The sequence below is a fragment of the Ranitomeya variabilis genome, chromosome 6 (genome assembly GCF_051348905.1).
Source record: "Ranitomeya variabilis isolate aRanVar5 chromosome 6, aRanVar5.hap1, whole genome shotgun sequence".
Classification (NCBI taxonomy): Eukaryota; Metazoa; Chordata; class Amphibia; order Anura; family Dendrobatidae; genus Ranitomeya; species Ranitomeya variabilis.
Genome location: NC_135237.1, coordinates 431,111,061 through 431,130,328, shown reverse-complemented (window position 1 = coordinate 431,130,328; position 19,268 = coordinate 431,111,061). Strand labels below are relative to the sequence as shown.

The 19,268-nt window shown below is 49.2% G+C and overlaps 1 protein-coding gene across 4 annotated transcripts in view; it reads left to right on the top strand.

The window, feature by feature from the left end:
• The window catches only part of SS18 (SS18 subunit of BAF chromatin remodeling complex), a 77,885-nt gene that overhangs the window by 19,408 nt on the left and 39,209 nt on the right, over window positions 1-19,268 (top strand). For all 4 annotated transcript variants that reach the window (XM_077270393.1, XM_077270392.1, XM_077270391.1 and 1 more), the window contains exon 4: window positions 17,045-17,198. In XM_077270393.1, the coding sequence (XP_077126508.1) occupies window positions 17,045-17,198 (154 nt within the window). The remainder of the gene's footprint in view (window positions 1-17,044; window positions 17,199-19,268) is intronic.

Below are 19,268 nucleotides of genomic sequence, written 5' to 3'. Positions count from 1 at the left end.
AATGGTTATTAAGGACTACCAATTCCAGTCTTCTTCTCCCGATCATTGCACTGGGGATCCGAACAGTACAGCTAATCCTACAGCAGGTCTACTGCCTTCAAGCGGGTCAGCCATCCGTCTTCAATTGGATAACGCCACGGCTGCGCCGTACGTCAACCATCTAGCAGGTACCCACAGTCAAGCGCCATGACCGAGGTACCTCACACTCTCTGATGGGCCGAGATCTATCACTCCGTGATCTCAGCAGTACATATCCCTGGAGTAGAACTCTGGGCGGCAGACATATTCAGCCGTCAGGGTTTCTCCTCATGTGACTGGGAACTTCTCTCAGAAGTCTTCCATCAGATCTGCCTTCACTGGAGTTCTCCAGATGTAGGTCGGATGGCGTCCAAATTGATCACTAATGTACTCCAGTTCATGGTTTGACCTCGAAATCCATGACCATCGCAGTGCATGCTCGTTTTCTTCCATGGTACCCATTTCCATAACTCCTCTTCCACTACTTCTGAGATCTCTTTGGAAGCAGAAAGGGCCCCAGTGATCCCGGGAGATCACTGACACTGTCAGGTTCTCTCGCTTGCTGTACTAGTATTTTGTACGGCTTATTGCGACAAAAATGAAAATATGAATTTCTTGCAGAGTCTTCACCCGTAGTTTTTTTCTCTACCGCGTACCGTTAGATCTGTGGGACCTTAATGGTCCTGGGGATCTTACAGTAGACTTCTTTTTCGACCCGGACAGATTTTACTATCAGGGATGGTCGCTCCCCTTATATCTCTGCGTACCTGTCGTCCTGAGGAGTCTTCAGAGCTCGCCACTCTGTTCTTTCAGACTTTCTTCCTCATCACCATCAAGGCTAGGTTGCCCTCAGGCCGTCTCCTTTCCCTCGTTGCCAAGGTAGTATTGTATTCCCACTGTTGCAGGGGCATCGTCCTCTCATCTCTTTCGGCTCTAGTCCACACAACGGAATAGTTTCTCCATGATCTGGAAGAAGTAGATACTCTGAGTGGGTACGTATCGAGGACAGCGTTCTTCCGAAGGTTGGACACTTTACTTGGGCTTCTCGAGGGTAAGTAGGCTTCCTGACGGTCACAGGAAGGGTTTAGCCGTTTCATCGACCATGTTAGCCTGGTGGATTCTTTTCACCATCCAGGAGTCCTTCCGTGCTAGACGTCAGCCTATCTCCCTGTCTGAGGGCTCTAGGTACCAGACGTCGGCAAGCACGACCGCACGCTTGCGAATTCCTCCATTCCGCATGCATTCTTGAAGCACTATAATTCACACACTTCCACAGATGTCAGTCTGGGCAGGCGGACTCTGCAGGCCGCGGTTACGCTCTTGTAAGTAGCGGTTACACCGGCCTGATCTGATGTTGTCCCCACCCAGGGACTGCTTTGGGACGTCCCATGGTCTGTGTCCCCCAATGAGGCGAAGGAGAAATAGGGATTTTTGTGTACTCACCGTAAAATCCTTTTCTCCGAGCCCATCATTGGGGGACACAGCTCCCACCCTATTAGCTTGTGCTTGTTTTTATATTCTGACATGCTATACTCCTCATATATAATATGACATGCTATATACGCTCATATGTTGTTATTGATCTCCTACTGCTTTTGCACTGAACTGGTTAGCTGTGAGCCAGCAGGAGGGTGTATACTGCAGGGGAGGAGCTAACTTTCTTTGTTTTCACTTAGTGTCAGCCTCCTAGTGGCAGCAGCATACACCCATGGTCTGTGTCCCCCAATGATGGGCTCGGAGAAAAGGATTTTACGGTGAGTACACAAAAATCCCTATTTTGATTGCTTGTCCTATAAACTCCCATACCACAGTATTGGAGTATGCATTGACCACAGGGATGTACTATTGAGCTCAGGAGGACCAAAATGGCAGTTATAGGGGCCTTAAATGGCTGCCATGTTAATCCACTGGTTCCTCGGTATCCCACTTTGGGGGGCGTTTGGTAGCCGATGCACACGGACGATTGCATCATTTTAAGTGCTGATGTCAGAGATGGACAACAGCATTTAAATGGTTAATCTAAATTTTGTTTCAAAAATTGTGCTGATGTAAAGTAGACGTGGGATATGTTGTTTATGAACTACTAGATGGTGGCCCGATTCTAATGCATCGGGTATTCTAGAATATGTATGTATGTGTGTGTATGTGTATATATATATATATATATATATATATGTATGTATGTATGTATGTATGTATGTATGTATGTATGTATGTATGTATGTATGTATGTATGTGTGTGTGTGTGTGTGTGTGTGTGTGTGTGTGTGTGTGTATATATATATATATATATATATATATATATATAGCAGCCACATAGCATATAGCACAGGCCACGTAGTATATAGCAGACTTTCTTTCTCGCTTCATTGGGGGACACAGGTAACCATGGGTGTATGCTGCTGTCACTAGGAGGCTGACACTATGCAAATAAAGAAGTAACTCCTCCCCGGCAGTATACACCCTCCGACAGGCACCAGGCAACTCAGTTTTTGCTTAGTGTCTGTAGGAGGCGGACCTGGATCTAACACCAGATCCGCATTTCTTTTACAGGGATTTGTTGTGTGTTTTTAATCATTTCCCCTTTCTTTTTCAGACTCTTTCTTCAGGGTAACAGGGTGCAGTTTTCTCACCCTGTCTTCCCCACTTTGAGCGACCGAGAGAGCAGTGTGGTATCACCCACATCGCACCCTCTCGGACCCGCTGGGCAGGACTCTGTCCCCTGTCACCCATTCGGGTGTTCAGGGTGACCCTTTCTTCGGTGGCCAGTCCTGCCCGTTTCCCCTCCTCATCCCTCTCCTCGGAGCGGGCTGAGAGGAAGACGGCGGTCACATCCAGTGACCCTCTCCCCCTGTGCAGAGGTCGACGCAGTCTTCTGCGCCGGAGAGTCGTGGCGCGGGAAGGAGGACTACTTCCAGGACCCTCTATCTACCAGGGATCCTGATGATTCCTCATCTGCAGGTAGGGAATCTTCAATCAACAAACCCACACCAATACCCTGCCCAGCAGCGATCTCCTCTTACCATAGGGGAGCATCTGACAGGGAAGTGGGCTGCATATTCGGGCGTTGAGACCACGTAGGAATGAGTGCAGGAAGGCTGGCATCTTTTCCCCCTCCTTATTCAAACTTGCAGGCTTGTTCGCCCGCCATTTCTCTCTGCCTCATTTTCCCTTTCTTAGCGCTTGAGCGCCCTCTGGTGGTGGCCGGAATTAGTGCGGCCGGGATGTGTAGCGTCTCCCTGCTTTTCCCTTTCTTGCCGCTTGAGCGCCCTCTTGTGGCGGTCGACGGTATAGCGGCCGGATTGCTTTCAGTTTTACAGGGGGCGTTCCTTTCTTTCCCCCCTTCGGTCCTGTGCACGCCCACAGCGTCGCACTTTCTCCGCGCTCTTTTCTCCTGCTTCCTGCTCCCTGTCAGCGTCTGCTCATCGCGTGGGACACAGGATTTCTCGGGGGAACACAGGCACCTGCGGTTACCGCTGTCTTTCACCAGGCTCAGCGCTACCTCCTACTCCACCTGGCAGTATTCTCTGGGGACAAGGTAATATCCACCTATGTCCGACCCCACCCCGGCCTTTGCCCCTACGGCCATCCATTACGCCTGCGCTCACTGTAAGAAAAAGTGGGTTTCAGGTCAGCCATCTCCTTTCTGCCCGTCCTGCGTTCCTCCCACCATGTCAGCTCCCCTGGAAGTTTCAGGGTCCCGGGACGAGTGCACCCCCCCTCCCCCGGAGTGGGCTGTTGCTATGTCTCAATCTGTGTCCGACCTGACTAAGGTTTCTCAGTCCCTGGTCCAGGCACTTGAACGCATCCCGCTTCTCTCTAATGCCACCAGTGCCACGAACGCCTCTCACGGCGATTCGCTCGCACCTGTCCTAGACTCTCACAGAGGCAAACCGGACAAAAGAGACAGAAAACGGACCTTATCTAGATCCTTCTCCAGTTCACCGGACCACATCGGGATTCCCCTATCTGCCCGTTCCCCTTCCTCACAGGCGGACCTCGGGTCTGACGTAACTTCTCAGTCGGAATCTGACTCGGATGCAGATCAGACTTCCGGAACACAAGACATGGTTGATAGCCTTATCTCAGCTATCATTCAGATGCTTGATCTTAAGGAGGATGAGGCAAGCTCTCAGGACGTCTCCGTTGCTTTTAAACGGATTAAACGTCCCTCTAGGGTTTTCCCTAATCACAAGGAGTTTGACAACACTACCGCCACTCACTGGGAAAACCCTGGCAAGCGTTTCCCAGGCAGGAAACTGCTTGATGTGTTATACCCTTTTCACTCCGACCTGGTCTCCAAGTGGTCCGAGTCTCCTAAGGTCGACCCGCCTGTGTCCAGGCTATCCTCACAGACAGTTCTGTCTATTCCGGACGCGGCTTCCCTTAAGGACCCCTCGGACAGACAAATCGAGGCGCTAGCAAAATCAGCATTTGAGGCCTCCGGAGCCTCCCTTTGCCCTAGTTTCGCCTCGTCATGGGTAGCCAAGGCTGTTTCAGCCTGGGCCAAGACCCTGCGCAGGGGCATTTCGGCCTCTGCTCCTGCTGAAGAACTGTCTGAATTAGCGGATCAGATTTCACTGGCAGGAAAATACCTGATGAATGCCTCCCTTGATGCAGCGGCCTGCTCTACCAGGGCTAATGGCAACATTGTCGCCATTCGCCGGATTCTTTGGTTAAAGGCGTGGAACGCTGACCCCGCATCTAAGAAATCGCTCACGGGTCTGCCCTTCCAGGGCTCCAGACTCTTCGGCTCGCAGCTAGATAAAATGATCTCGGACGCTACTGGCGGTAAGAGTACCTCCTTACCCCAGTCCAAGCCTAAACGTCCCTTCAACAGGAGGGGTCCCCAGTCCTTTCGTCCCTTTCGGTCTTTTGCCTCTTCGGGAAACCCCGTCCAGGACCGTTCCTCCTCACAAGGGGACCGAAGAAAACCTTCTTTCAGGCCTCCGCCACGCTGGAGAGCCAAGAGCCACTCCGCAAAACCATCGGGATCTCGGGGCCGCAGGTTTTCTAATAAATGACGGGTCGCCCCCACCTGGAACTCCTTCCAGGGTGGGAGGCCGCCTTCTTCTATTCTCAGAGGTTTGGCTTTCAGTAGTCGACGACGCCTGGGTCAGGGAGATCGTCACGTCAGGCTTCAAAATAGAGTTTTCTTCGCCCCCAGGAAGACGTTTCATGCTCTCTCGTCCTCCCAAAAAGCCCTCTCATCTCCCAGGGCTTCTCCAAGCCGTCGATTCGCTCCTCGCCTCGGGAGTCGTAGTGCCGGTGCCTTTTCGTCAGCGGTTTTCCGGGTTTTATTCAAACCTGTTCGTGGTTCCAAAAAAGGACGGCTCTCTCCGTCCGATTCTGGATCTCAAACGATTGAACCGCCACCTTCGGATTCAACACTTCAAAATGGAATCTCTGCGCTCGGTGATCGCGTCCATGGAGCCGGGAGAGTTTCTGTGCTCAGTGGACATTCGGGATGCGTACCTTCACATTCCTATTAGCGTGCAGCATCAGAGGTTCCTCCGATTCGCGATCAGGGAGCATCATTACCAGTTCGCTGCCCTCCCCTTCGGGCTGGCATCTGCTCCCAGGGTCTTTACGAAGGTCATGGCAGCTGTCATGGCCATCCTGCGTTCAAAAGGGATTCTGGTAATCCCATACCTCGACGACCTATTGATCAAGGGCCCATCCCAGGGGGATTGCAGCCAGAGCCTCCATCTTACTCTGGACACCTTAGTTCGCCTAGGCTGGTTGATCAACTACCAGAAGTCTTCCTTGATTCCAACCCAACGGCTGGAGTTCCTAGGCATGGAATTCAATACCTTTCGGGCTCAGGTCTTCCTTCCCAAGGAGAAGTTTCTTTCTCTTCGTCGGGGTGTCAGAGCGCTAAAGGGTCCGAGTCCTCTGTCCCTTCGTCTAGCCATGAGAGTTCTGGGGAGAATGGTCGCTTCTATGGAAGCGGTCCCCTATGCTCAGTTCCACTCTCGTCCCCTCCAGCTGGCTCTTCTGTCTGCCTGGGACAGGAACCCGCTTTCCCTGGACCGTCCGTTTCGCCTCTCCCCCAGGGCGAGACAGTCTCTCTCTTGGTGGACGCTGTCCACCTCCATTCTGCGCGGGAGGTCATTTTTACCCCCCCACTGGCAGGTGATTACCACCGACGCCAGTCTCCAAGGTTGGGGAGCGGTCTTTCTCCACCTCACAGCCCAGGGCCGCTGGACTGCTCAAGAGGCGGGCCTCTCGATCAACCTCTTGGAAATCAGAGCCATCTTCCTAGCCCTCATCCGCTGGGAGTCTCTCCTTTCGGGAAAGCCGGTCCGCATTCAGTCGGACAACGCCACGGCCGTGGCATACATAAATCACCAAGGGGGGACTCGCAGCAGTCAAGTCATGGCGGAAGTAGCAAAAATTTTCCGCTGGGCGGAGGGTCATGTTCCCTCTCTGTCAGCCGTCCACATCCCAGGAGTGGACAATTGGGAGGCCGACTTTCTAAGTCGCCAGGGCATCGTGGCGGGCGAGTGGTCTCTTCTTCCAGCAATCTTCAGCCAGATTTGCCAGCGGTGGGGCGTTCCGGACGTCGACTTGATGGCCTCCCGGGCAAACCACAAAGTTCCCCAGTACGTCGCCAGGTCTCGGGACCCGATGGCCGTCGGATGCGACGCTCTCGTGATCTCTTGGTCCCAGTTCCGGATGCCCTATCTGTTCCCGCCTCTCCCTCTGATCCCAAGGGTCGTAAAGAAGATCAAGTCGGAAGGGGTCCCCGTACTCTTGGTAGCTCCAGATTGGCCTCGCAGAGCCTGGTACGCAGAGCTGATAAATATGTTATCGGATGTTCCGTGGAGACTTCCGGATCTTCCGGACCTTCTTTCACAGGGGCCTCTCTCCCACCCGAATTCTCGGTCGCTCAATTTAACGGTATGGCCGTTGAGGCCGCGGTCCTGAAGAATGCGGGTTTTTCTCATAGCGTCATCCAGACTATGATAAGAGCGAGAAAACCGGCCTCATCGCGTGTCTACCACAGATGTTGGAAGGCCTTTTTCCGGTGGTGTCAGGATAACAATCTGTTTCCTATGACCTTTTCCCTTCCTTCCCTTCTCAGCTTTCTTCAAACGGGCCTAGATTCGGGTCTTTCCCTTAGCACCTTGAAGGGTCAGATCTCCGCTCTATCAATTCTTTTTCAAAGAGACCTGGCTTCCCTGCCTCAGGTGAGGATCTTCATCCAGGGGGTCGCTCATATAGCTCCCCCTTACCGGTCTCCTGTTGAGCCTTGGGATCTCAACCTCGTCTTAGATGCCCTGCAGCGGCCGCCCTTTGAACCACTTCAGGATGTTTCCTTCTCGCTTCTATCCTGGAAGGTAGCCTTTTTGATCGCCATCACCTCCATTAGAAGGGTTTCAGAGCTGGCGGCTTTATCCTGTCGTTCTCCCTTTCTGGTCCTGCATCAAGACAAGGTGGTTCTTCGTCCGGTTCCTTCCTTCTTACCGAAAGTTGTCTCATCTTTTCATATCAACGAGGACATTGTCCTCCCGTCCTTTTGCCCTTCCCCGGTTCATCCATTGGAGAAATCCCTTCACAAGCTGGATGTGGTCAGGGCTATCCGGATTTACATCGCCAGAACTGCCTCTTTTCGTCAGGCCGATCCTCTGTTCGTCGTCTCGGATGGGCGTCGAAAGGGTCTTCCTGCCTCCAAATCCACGATTGCTCGTTGGATCCGTTCAGCGGTTTTGGAGGCATACCGCGTCCAAGACAAACAGCCTCCTTCGGGGGTGAAGGCTCACTCTACCCGGGCTGTGGGTGCTTCCTGGGCAGTTCGTCACCAAGCTTCGGCCTCGCAGGTTTGCAAGGCCGCTACGTGGTCTTCCATGCACACCTTTGTCAAATTCTACGGGGTGCATACTCAGGCTTCCGCGGACGCGAGCCTGAGTAGGAGGATACTGCAGGCGGCGGTTTCTCACCGGCCAACCTGACTCCTCTTTTTCTGCAGAATACCCGCCCTAGGGACTGCTTTGGGACGTCCCATGGTTACCTGTGTCCCCCAATGAAGCGAGAAAGAAAGAGGGATTTTTGGTTCTTACCGTAAAATCTCTTTCTTGGAGCCTTCATTGGGGGACACAGCACCCTCCCTTGAAGTTGTACCGTGTTGGCTAACGTGCCGTTGTTGTGGGTTGGTACATAGGTTGAGTTTTATATTACCTGTTCCTACTACTGCTTTTGCACCAACTGAGTTGCCTGGTGCCTGTCGGAGGGTGTATACTGCCGGGGAGGAGTTACTTCTTTATTTGCATAGTGTCAGCCTCCTAGTGACAGCAGCATACACCCATGGTTACCTGTGTCCCCCAATGAAGGCTCCAAGAAAGAGATTTTACGGTAAGAACCAAAAATCCCTCTTTTGTAAGTTTGCCCATTGAAAAAGTCATGAGCAGTCTATAATTTTAAGGGTAGGTTAATTTTAACATTGAGAGATAGAATTTCAAAAATAAAATCCAGAAAATCACATTGTATAAATTATATACATTGATTTGCATTTTGCTGTGAGAAATAAGTATTTGATCCCTCTGGCAAACAAGACCATAATACTTGGTGGCAAAATCCTTGTTGGCAAGCACAGCAGTCAGACGTTTTGTAGTTGATGATGAGGTTTGCGCACATGTCAGGAGGAATTTTGCTCCACTTCTCTTTGCAGATCATCTCTAAATCATTAAGATTTTGAGGCTGTCGCTTGGCAACTCGGAGCTTCATCTCCCTCCATAAGTTTTCTATGGGATTAAGGTATGGATACTGGCTAGGCCACTCCATGATCTTAATGTGTTTCTTTTTGAGCCTTGGCTGTATGTTTTGGGTCATTGTCTTGCTGGAAGACCCAGCCACGACCCATTTTTAATGTCCTGGCGGAGGGAAGGAGGTTGTCACTCAGGATTTTACGGTACATGGCTCCATCCATTCTCCCATTGATGCGGTGAAGTAGTCCAGTGCCCTTAACAGAGAAACACCCCCAAAACAATGTTTCCACCTCCATGCTTGACAGTGGCGATGGTGTTCTTCGGGTCATAGGCAGCATTTCTCTTCCTCCAAACACGGCGAATTGAGTTAATGCCAAAGACCTAAATTTTTGTCTCCTCTGACCACAGCACCTTCTCCCAATCACTCACAGAATCATCCAGGTGTTCATTGGCAAACTTAAGACGTGCCGACACATGTCGCTTCTTCAGCAGGGGGACCTTGCGGGCACTTCAGGATTTTAAACCTTTACGGTGTAATGGGTTAGCAATGGTTTTCTTGGTGACTGTGGTCCCAGCTGCCTTGGGATCATTAACAAGTTCCCCCCATGTAGTTTTAGGCTGATCTCTCACCTTCCTCATGATCAAGGATACCTTACAAGGTGAGATTTTGCATGGTGCCCTAGATTGATGACGATTGATGGTCATTTTGTATTTCTTCCATTTTCTTACTATTGCAACAGTTGTCTCCTTCTCACCCAGTATCTTACTTATGGTTTTGTAGCCAATTCCAGCCTTGTGCAGGTCTATGATCTTGTACCTGACATCCTTATAAAGCTCTTTGGTCTTGCCTATGTTGTAGAGCAGTGATGGCGAACCTTTTAGAGACCGAGTGCTGAAATGGCAACCTAAAACCCACTTATTTATCAGAATCCCATCACAGGCCTGCAAAATGCACGCGCGGCATGAAAAGTCACCGCGGGCCTCAGGGTCCCCACCCCTGGTTTAAATGTATTAGCGTCTAAAAGACGCAAATACATTTGAACATCGGTAGAGAGTGGAGTGTGTGGAGGTTCGCCATCACTGTTGTAGAGGTTAGAGTCTGACTGATTAATTGACTCTGTGGACAGGAGTCTTTTATAAAGGTGACTATGTAAGGCCGGGTTCACATTAGCATTTCTGTGCGCAGCGTGTGATCCGCATACGTCATGTGTACATATCTTTTAACATGGTGTACGCAGGGACATGCTTTTACATGCAGATGTGTATAAATGCGTCGTTTCACGGTGTGCAGCGGTTTCCGGCGAACGCAACATGTTGCATCTTATGAGGCGTCAAATATTGCGCAATCATCCGCATGCGGACAATTGCGTCAAAAAACGCATTGGTACGCAATGACATGCATTCGCTATGCATGTGTACTTTAGACTGCGCATTTCCAGAAAATGTCACCGCTTCCACCATGCGTATAAAAAAAAAAAAAAAAAAAAACGCAAACGCAGGCCAAAACGCATGCACACGCAGCTTTTTTGTTTGCGGCATGCGCAAGATGATGCGCAGGCGTAACCATGCTTTTGCATGCGTTTGTGCATGCAGATGTTACGCTGCGCACAGAAACGCTAATGTGAACTTAGCCTAAGACAGCTGTCTTTTTAATGCAGGTAAAGAGTTGATTAGGAGCGTCTAACTGGTTTGTAGGAACCAGAACTCCTAATGGTTGGTAGAGGATCAAATAGTTATTTCTCACTGCAAAATGCAAATTTATATACCCTTAAAATTATTAACTGTTCATGTCTTTGTCAGGGGGCAAACTTACAAAATCAGCAAGGGATCAAATAATTATTTCCTACACTGTACATGGTCCCCCTCACCCTCATCCTTATATACATGGTCCTCTCACCCCATCCTGGTATACATGGTCTCCTCACCTGTATCCTGGTATTTATGGCCCCCATCATGCTGCACACATAAATAACCCATTCCCTGTGCTCCCTCACTTGTTTTGATTGCCAGCTGATTTCAGCTTGTAATCAGCACATGGCAGTGACGTCATGCACTACTTACAAGCTGAGGTAAGCTTCTGGAATTCTCACTGCTCCCCAAGTCCTGGTTTGGAGCGCAGTGAATAATCAATTTCTTTAATAGCAGGCACACTGTTAGCCACAGCTGCCGGATTCCTGCAGTGGTTGTGCCATCACATGTACCTGCTATTAAAGAGAATGAATATTCACTACTGTCCACTACCATGGGTGTGAATATTCACTGCTCCACAAGGCCATAGTTCCGCCCACCTCTCAGTTCCATCTTCAGTGCAAAGAGGTGGGCGGGACTATGGGTGTGGGAAGCGATGAATATTCATTCTCTTTAATAGCAGGCACATGTGATCGCACAACCACTGCAGGAAGCTGGCAGCTGTGGCTAACAGTGTGCCTGCTATTAAAGACTTATGGTCGACTATAAGGCGCACCAGACCATAAGACACAAAGCATATTTTCAGAAGGAAAATGGGGGGGAAATCAATGCGTCAAATGGGGTCCGTCTTACAGTCCTGAATTTTGGGTGGGGGATCGGCAACGCTGGTGGAGTGGAGTCACAGGGGGTGTTTGGTGGTCCGGCGATGATATGACCCAGATTGGTGCGCAGGTTCGGCGGTGTGGGGGACTACGGTGACATTTTTTGAAAGCCCGGAGCCCCCACACATCCATTGCTGCAATGCGGTGGTCTCCAGGAAATTCCATCCCAGACTGGTGCTGCAGGTTCGGCGGTGGTGCAGCGGGCTCCGGCGACAGTTTGTGAAAGCCCTCGCACTTCTATTGCCTTGATGCTGTGGCCTCCGGGAAAATGGCCACTGGAGGTGGCACATGCTCAGATCGAGAGCTCGGCAACGAGATTCCTGAGCCAAGATTTCAATCTGTGCATGTGCCGCCTCCGGCGGCAAGATTCATTCCCCAGGCGCAGATTGAGATCTTGGCAACGAGATCTCGTCCAGAGATCTCGGGAGACGAGAACTCAGAGACGAGGCAATAGAAGTGAGGAGGCTTTCACAAAATGTCGCCTGAGCACCCCGCACCGCCGAACCTGCCGCTCCAGGCTGGGATGGGAGAGAGCTCATCGCCCTGCAGCGTCAGACCACAGGAAGAATCGCCCGACTCCAGGTGCCACCACGCTAACTGTAAGTACTTCCAACTGTAAGACGCACCCCATTTTCCCCCAAAACTTTTTGGGAAAAAAGTGCATCTTATAGTCCCAAAAATACTGTAATTGCTAACATCTCCGCAACAGGCAAGCAAAATTTTTTTTGTAAAAAAAAAAGTTTTATTCCTCTTTGGAGCCACTATTTAATTTAGTGTCCGTTTCAACATGAACAATTTGGTGACAGGTCCGCTCTGATTTTTTTTACTTCATCAAATATTTCACCATTCTGTGGATGGAAAATCAATATTAGGCTGTGTGCACACGTAGCAGATTTTTCGCTATAAAAACGCTATAAAACCGCAAAAAAACAAAAAACAAACGCTCCCATTAAGCATCCTATTTAATAGAATGCAATCCGCATTTTTTGTGCACATGCTGCGTTGTTTTCCTGAGCGGAATCGCATTCCAGAAAAAAACGCAGCATGTTCATTAAATTTGCGGAATCGCGGGGATTCCGCACACCTAGGAATGCATTGATCTGCTTACTTCCCGCATGGGGCTATGCCCACCATGCGGGAAGTAAGCAGATCATGTGCGGTTGGTACCCAGGGTGAAGGAGAGGAGACTCTCCTCCACGGACTGGGCACCATATAATTAGTTAAAAAAAATAAAATAAAATAAAAAAATCGTGATATGCTCACCTTCGATGGCCCCGGAGTCTTCCCGCCTCTCAGCGGTGCACGCGGCCGCTTCTGTTCCCAGGGATGCTGTGTGTGAAGGACCTGCGATGACATTGCGGTCATGTGACCGCGACGTCATCGAAGGTCCTACACACAGCATCTATAGTAACGGAAGCCGTTGAGGAGATTGGCTGTCTGCGGAAGGTGAGAATAACCATTTTTTAAATTTTTTTTAAATTATTTTTAACATTCTATCTTTTACTATTGATGCTGCATCAATAGTAAAAAGTTGGTCACACTTGTCAAACACTGTTTGACAAGTGTGACCAACCTGTCAATCAGTTTTCCAAGCGATGCTACAGATCGCTTGGAAAACGCTAGCATTCTGCAAGCTAATTATGCTTGCAAAACGCTAGTTTTTAGCGGGAATATGCATGCCAATTCCGCATGCGATATACCCGTGGCAGGAGGCGCAGAATTCTGCAATGTGTGCACTTAGCCTTACAATAGCAGCATTGTGGATGAGATTTTGCTCCATGTGCAGCAGAGATAATCCACAGGGCAGTGTGAGTTGATTGGCGCTGCAGATTTAAAATATGTATTGCAGAGTTTTCATTCTTAGCCTCTTTATGAGGGTGAAATGTGAAGCAAATCCACAGCGAATTTCTGAAGCGAGTAAGTGCCACGTGAACATGCCCTAAAGAAATGTATATACCGTATATACTCGAGTATAAGCCGACCCGAGTATAAGCCGACCCCCCCTAATTTTGCCACAAAAAACTGGGAAAACTTATTGACTCGAGTATAAGCCTAGGGTGGAAAATGGAGCAGCTACCGGTGAATTTCAAAAATAAAAATAGATGCTCCATACCATTCATTATTGCCCCATAGATGCTCCATATAAAGCTGTGCCATATAGAATGCTCTGCACCGTTCATTATGGCCCTATAGATGCTCCATATAAAGCTGTGCCATATATGCTCTGCACCGTTCAGTTTGGTCCCATAGATGCTCATTATAAAGCTGTGCCCTATATGCTTTGCAGCGTTCAGTTTGGCCCCATAGATGCTCATTATAAAGCTGTGCCCTATATGCTCTGCAGCGTTCAGTATGGCCCCATAGATGCTCCTTCTAAAGCTGTGCCCTATATGCTCTGCAGCGTTCAGTATGGCCCCATAGATGCTCCTTATATAGCTGTGCCCTATATGCTCTGCAGCGTTCAGTTTGGCCCCATAGATCTTCCCCCGGACAGCTGGTCTCCGGGTGCCGCAGCCTCTTCCTCTATCAGCGGTCACCGGCACCGCTGATTAGAGAAATGACTATGCGGCTCCACCCCTATGGGAGTGGAGTCCATATTCATAAGTTTAATGAGCGGTCCCACGTGACAGCTGTACAGGGGAAGAGCTGCGGCACCCGAAGACAGTGTGACGAGCAGGGGGAGCGTCAGGATCGCCGGGACTAGGTAAGTATGCCTCAGCGCCCTCTCCCCCGCACCCGCCGACCCTGCCACAGACCGTGACTCGAGTATAAGCCGAGAGGGGCACTTTCAGCCCAAAAATTTGGGCTGAAAATCTCGGCTTATACTCGAGTATATACGGTACTTGTGTATAAGCCGAGTTTTTCAGCACCTTTTTGTGCGCTGAAAACGTTCCCCTAGGCTTATACATGAGTCACTGTCCCAGAAAGTGGGAAGCGTCAGAGCGGCGGGTCGCACAGGCAGGAGCCGGCAGCTGCGGCTAAAGCCTGTGCGCTGGGAGTGAATATTCATTTCTCTTATAGCGCACACAGTTACAGCCGCAGCCGCCGGCTTCCAGCACACATCCTACTTACCTTCCCTGCACGCCCTCGCTGCATCTTGTTCCGGCGCCAGCAGCTCTTCCAGATGAGGGATCACATGTCCCAGCTCACTAAGGTAATGAACATTCACTTCTCTCCACTCCCATAGGCATGCAGTGAATATTCATTACCTTAATGAGCTGGGACATGTGATGGCAGCGAGGGCACGCAGGGAAGGTAAGTAGGATGTGTTTTTTTTTGTTTGTTTTTTTATAGGAACCATGCATACAAGGATAGGGGATAAGGAGCCATGCATACAATGATAATGATGAGGGGACAATGCATACCCAACTTATATTCGAGTCAATAAGTTTTCCCATTTTTTGGTGGCAAAATTGGGTGCCTCGGCTTATACTTGGGTCGGCTCATACTCGAGGATATACGGTATACAAACATGGAAATGGTGGGGTGCAGATGGCCATTATGAGCTTCAGTAATGGTCTTTTTATGCTATCTATGCAGTTTACCATGTTGTGTTTTTGTTTGTTTTTTTACTTTTTAAAAAGAACTTGATATGGCATGGTGAATATCAATATTTATAAAAACAGAAGTTTCTTTATTGCCTGTGCTGTTTAAAAAGATTCTCTGCTCAAAAGGTACCGTAAATTTAGCAGTGGATAGTCAGTTAAATCAATGACCATGGATACTCTGCTACTCCCACCTTCTCGCCAGGCTGGAAGCGGTGATGTCGCTTAACTTCTGCAGCCACTGATAGGCAACTCCTGACCCTGCAGCCAATCAGTGGCTGCAGCAGTTGGGTCACTGGTGGTCGGTGACATCAACAGAGATTGCAGGAGCAGCGGATTATGCATTTTAAAGGGAATCTGTCAGCAGGTTTTCGCCACCTAATCTGATAGTAACATAATGTAGAGGTACAGAGCCTGATTCCAGTGATCTGTCACTTACTGTGCTTCTTGCTGTATTTTTTGATAAGATCACTGTTTTATCAGCAGGAGATTATCACTATACTAGATAGTGGCCCGATTCTAACGCATTGGGTATTCTAGAATATGTGTGTATATGTATGTATATATATATATATATATATATATCACAGGCCACGACATGTTCTGGAATACCCGATGCGTTAATACAGGCCACGCAGTATATAATATTGCCCACGTAGTATATAACACTGCCCACATAGTATATAACACTGCCCATGTAGTATATAGCAGCCATGTAGTATATAACCAGCCCACGTAGTATTTAGCAGTGTGGGCACCATATCCCTGTTAAAAAAAAAAATAATTAAAATAAAAAATAGTTATACTCACCCTCCGCTGTCCAGCGCAGCTCTGTCGATGCGCGCGGCTGCCGCCAGCTTCCGTTCCCAGGATGCATTGCGAAATTACCCAGATGACGTAGTGGTCTCGCGAGACTGCTAAGTCTTCTGGGTAATTTCGCAATGCATCTCTGGGAACGGAAACTGGTGGCAGCCGCGCGTGCCTCGGCGGAAGGTGAGATTAGCAGGTTTTTTGGTTTTTTTTTATTATTTTTAACATTAGATTTTTTTACTATTGATGCTGCATAGGCAGCATCAATAGTAAAAAGTTGGTCACACAGGGTTAATAGCAGCATTAATGGAGTGTGTTACCCGCGGCATAACGCTGTCCGTTAACGCTGCCATTAACCCTTTGTGAGCGCTGACTGGAGGGGAGTATGGAGCGGGCGCCGGGCACTGACTGGACGGGAGTAGGGAGGGACTAATTCTCTGCCGAACTGTGCCCGTCGCTGATTGGTCGCGGCAGCCAGGACAGACAGCTGGCGAGACCAATCAGCGACGCGGGATTTCCGTGACGGAAGTTACAGATAGACAGACGGAAGTACCCCTTAGACAATTATATAGTAGATGACTAATGAACCTGCCTCCATTAGTCCTGCACATTCATGAACTCTGTGTATCTCCACTCCTAACATTGATTGGCTGCTCTGTGTGCACTGTACATGGGCAAAAAGCTGCCAGTCAGTGGTGTGGGCGGGGTTATACAGAGCTCAGCATTGAGAGAACTGCTAAATCTGCAGCAGTTAGTGTGTTTTTATCAAATTGACATAGAGCAGCCCAGTAAGTGATACATCACAGGGATCCGGGTCCTTGCTGATCCATCTGCTCTCAAATGGGGGAGGGGGAACCCGATGACTACCTGTTTGTGGCGACATCAGAGGTGAAAACTATAGGTTTGTGTTAGTGCAAGGTAGTTGTGCCGTCTTCTAATGCCGCTGTACACATCAGATGGCCAATGCCACTCCCTGAAGGCAGTTTATCTCCCAAATCGAAGCTAAAAACTGAAGTCAAACAAGGTGTAATATGTGGCTGCTACCATACACATTCTACTGATGGCTGATGTTAACAATGTATAGGGCCAATAGTTCTAATACGAGTGAGGAAGCAGAGGGTGAGTAGCAGATGAAAAGCAGCGAAGCGTCCTTCGAGTTGGCATACAGATGATGGTGTGCCCCTGTAGCCTGGCACTGCAGTATGTATCCTTCTCTTCTCAATCTCTAAACCTACTGTAGATAATTGCAGTATAAATGTCCCCAAATATTTGTCATCGGCTCCATGGCTTTTGGCAGTCCGCAGTTCTATCTATGATGACTGCCGTGCCAGTCTGACTGTAAAATATGTAATATTTTATACCTTGCATTAAATATTTTGCAAATCTGCTTTAGCTCCCCACACAGAATATGCCTATGGGTCCAGCAGGGATGAATCAGAGTGGCCCTCCGCAACCACCACGCTCACACAACATGCCTTCAGAAGGAATGGTAGGAGGGGGTCCGCCTGCATCACACATGCAAAACCAGATGAACGGCCAGATGCCTGGTAAGAATCTCTTCTCTGAGGTATTAACACCAATGTTGCTTAGCAACCAATGGATGTGGGGGCCCAGGGGATACTAGATTGTTGATGACAAAACTGCCTGGAATCCCCTGGAGTGCGAGCTCTCTTACAGTTTGTTAGCTCCGCAGCTACGTGACCTGTATTCACTGCTTATCTTTCTGCCCTTGGGCTTTGATGTGGCTGACACACAGCATTGCTGTGATGAGCAGAACTGTCTAAATTTAGTCTGTGCAAAACCGCACTGTACAGCTGGCTCTCAAAAGCTTTGTGTCGAGAGATTGGCCATTGGCTCCGCAAATGTAAATCCCTTTATGAGCGAAAAGGTACGGCTTTATTGCTTCCGTCACTCTTTCACTGCCGGGTCATAATTTAATTGTTTGCAAGTGATATGTGCCTTGTAATAAGACTACTCTTTATTTATCTCATGTGTGAAAGAAGCACAGATTTATTATACATATATACTGTGTATATATATAAGTAGGAGAAAGACTGGAGTAACCAATAAGTAGGTAAAAAAGTACAAAAATTTATTTCAAGAAATCACAAAACACATACTATAAAATTGTCAATCAGGACAGATACACAAAAGTACATACAATAGTAAGGTGCAGATAGGAATTCTAAAGTAATGCATCCATCTAAAGTTTCTTTTGGATGCTTATCCATATACTGAGTAAGTAAAGCCAAATAAGACAAAGTAAGTCTAGCCCAACTGCGGTGTGATAATGTGGGAATCCACAGGAACGGAGGGGGGCTATATAGCAAATTAAAACCAAATAAGGCAGGATAAATCAAGCCCAGCTATAGTATAATCATGTGGAGGTCCGCAAAAAAGAGGGGCTATATCATAGGTAAAAGGCAAAACTTACCAGGCCCAGTGCACAGAACTAGTAAGGTGGTAGTGAGCCCCAAATGATAGCGGGTAACCCCAATATATATACTGTGTATGTATGTGTGTGTGTGTGTGTATATGTGTGGCAACATGGCCGCTCCTTCCTCCCCGCAGTCAGTGCCCGCTCCATACTCCCCTCCAGTCAGCGCTCACACAGGGTTAATGCCAGCGTTAATGGACCGCGGTTTAACGCACTCCGTTAACGCAGCTATTAATCCTGTGTGACCAACTTTTTACTATTGATGCTGCCTATGCAACATCAATTGTAAAAAGATCTGTTACAAATAATAATAATTATTATATTGGCGCGGTGTCCTCAGCAGTGCAAGCGGCAGGTTCCGGTGCCAAGGATGCTACGCGAGAAGGACCTGCCATGACGTCACGGTCATGTGACCGCGATGTCATCACAGGTCCTGCGCGAGAAGGACCTGCCATGACGTCGCGGTCATGTGACCGCGACGTCATCACAGGTCCTGCGCACCTGCGCGAGAAGGACCTGCCATGACAGCATTATATGGAGCATCTATGGGGTCATAACTGCTACCTCAGGCGAGCACATGGAGGGCTGTGCAGCCCTCCAAAGAAATGCCACCCCACGCCATTACTGACCCACTGCCAAACCGGTCATGCTGAAGGATGTTACAGGCAGCAGATCACTGTGTCACGTCTGTCACATGTGCTCAGTGTGAGCCTGCTTTCATCTGAAGAGCACAGGGCTACAGTGGTGAATTTGCCAATCCTGGTGTTCTGTGGCAAATGCCAAGCATCCTGCACCGTGTTGGGCTGTGAGCACAACCCACATCTGTGGACATCGGGCACTCAGACCATCCTCATGCAGTCGGTTTCTAACTGTTTGTGCAGACACATGCACATTTGTAGCCTGCTGGAGGTCATTTTGCAGGGCTCTGGCAGTGCTCCTCCTGTTCCTCCTTGCACAAAGGCTGAGGTAGCGGTCCTGCTGCTGGGTTGTTGCCCTCCTACGGCCCCCTCCACGTCTCCTGGTGTACTGGCCTGTCTCCTGGTACCACCTCCAACCTCTGGACACTGCACTGACAGACACAGCAAACCTTCTTGCCACAGCTCTCATTGATGTGCCATCCTGGATGAGCTGCACTACCTGAGCCACTTGTGTGGGTTGTAAAGTCCGTCTCATGCTACCA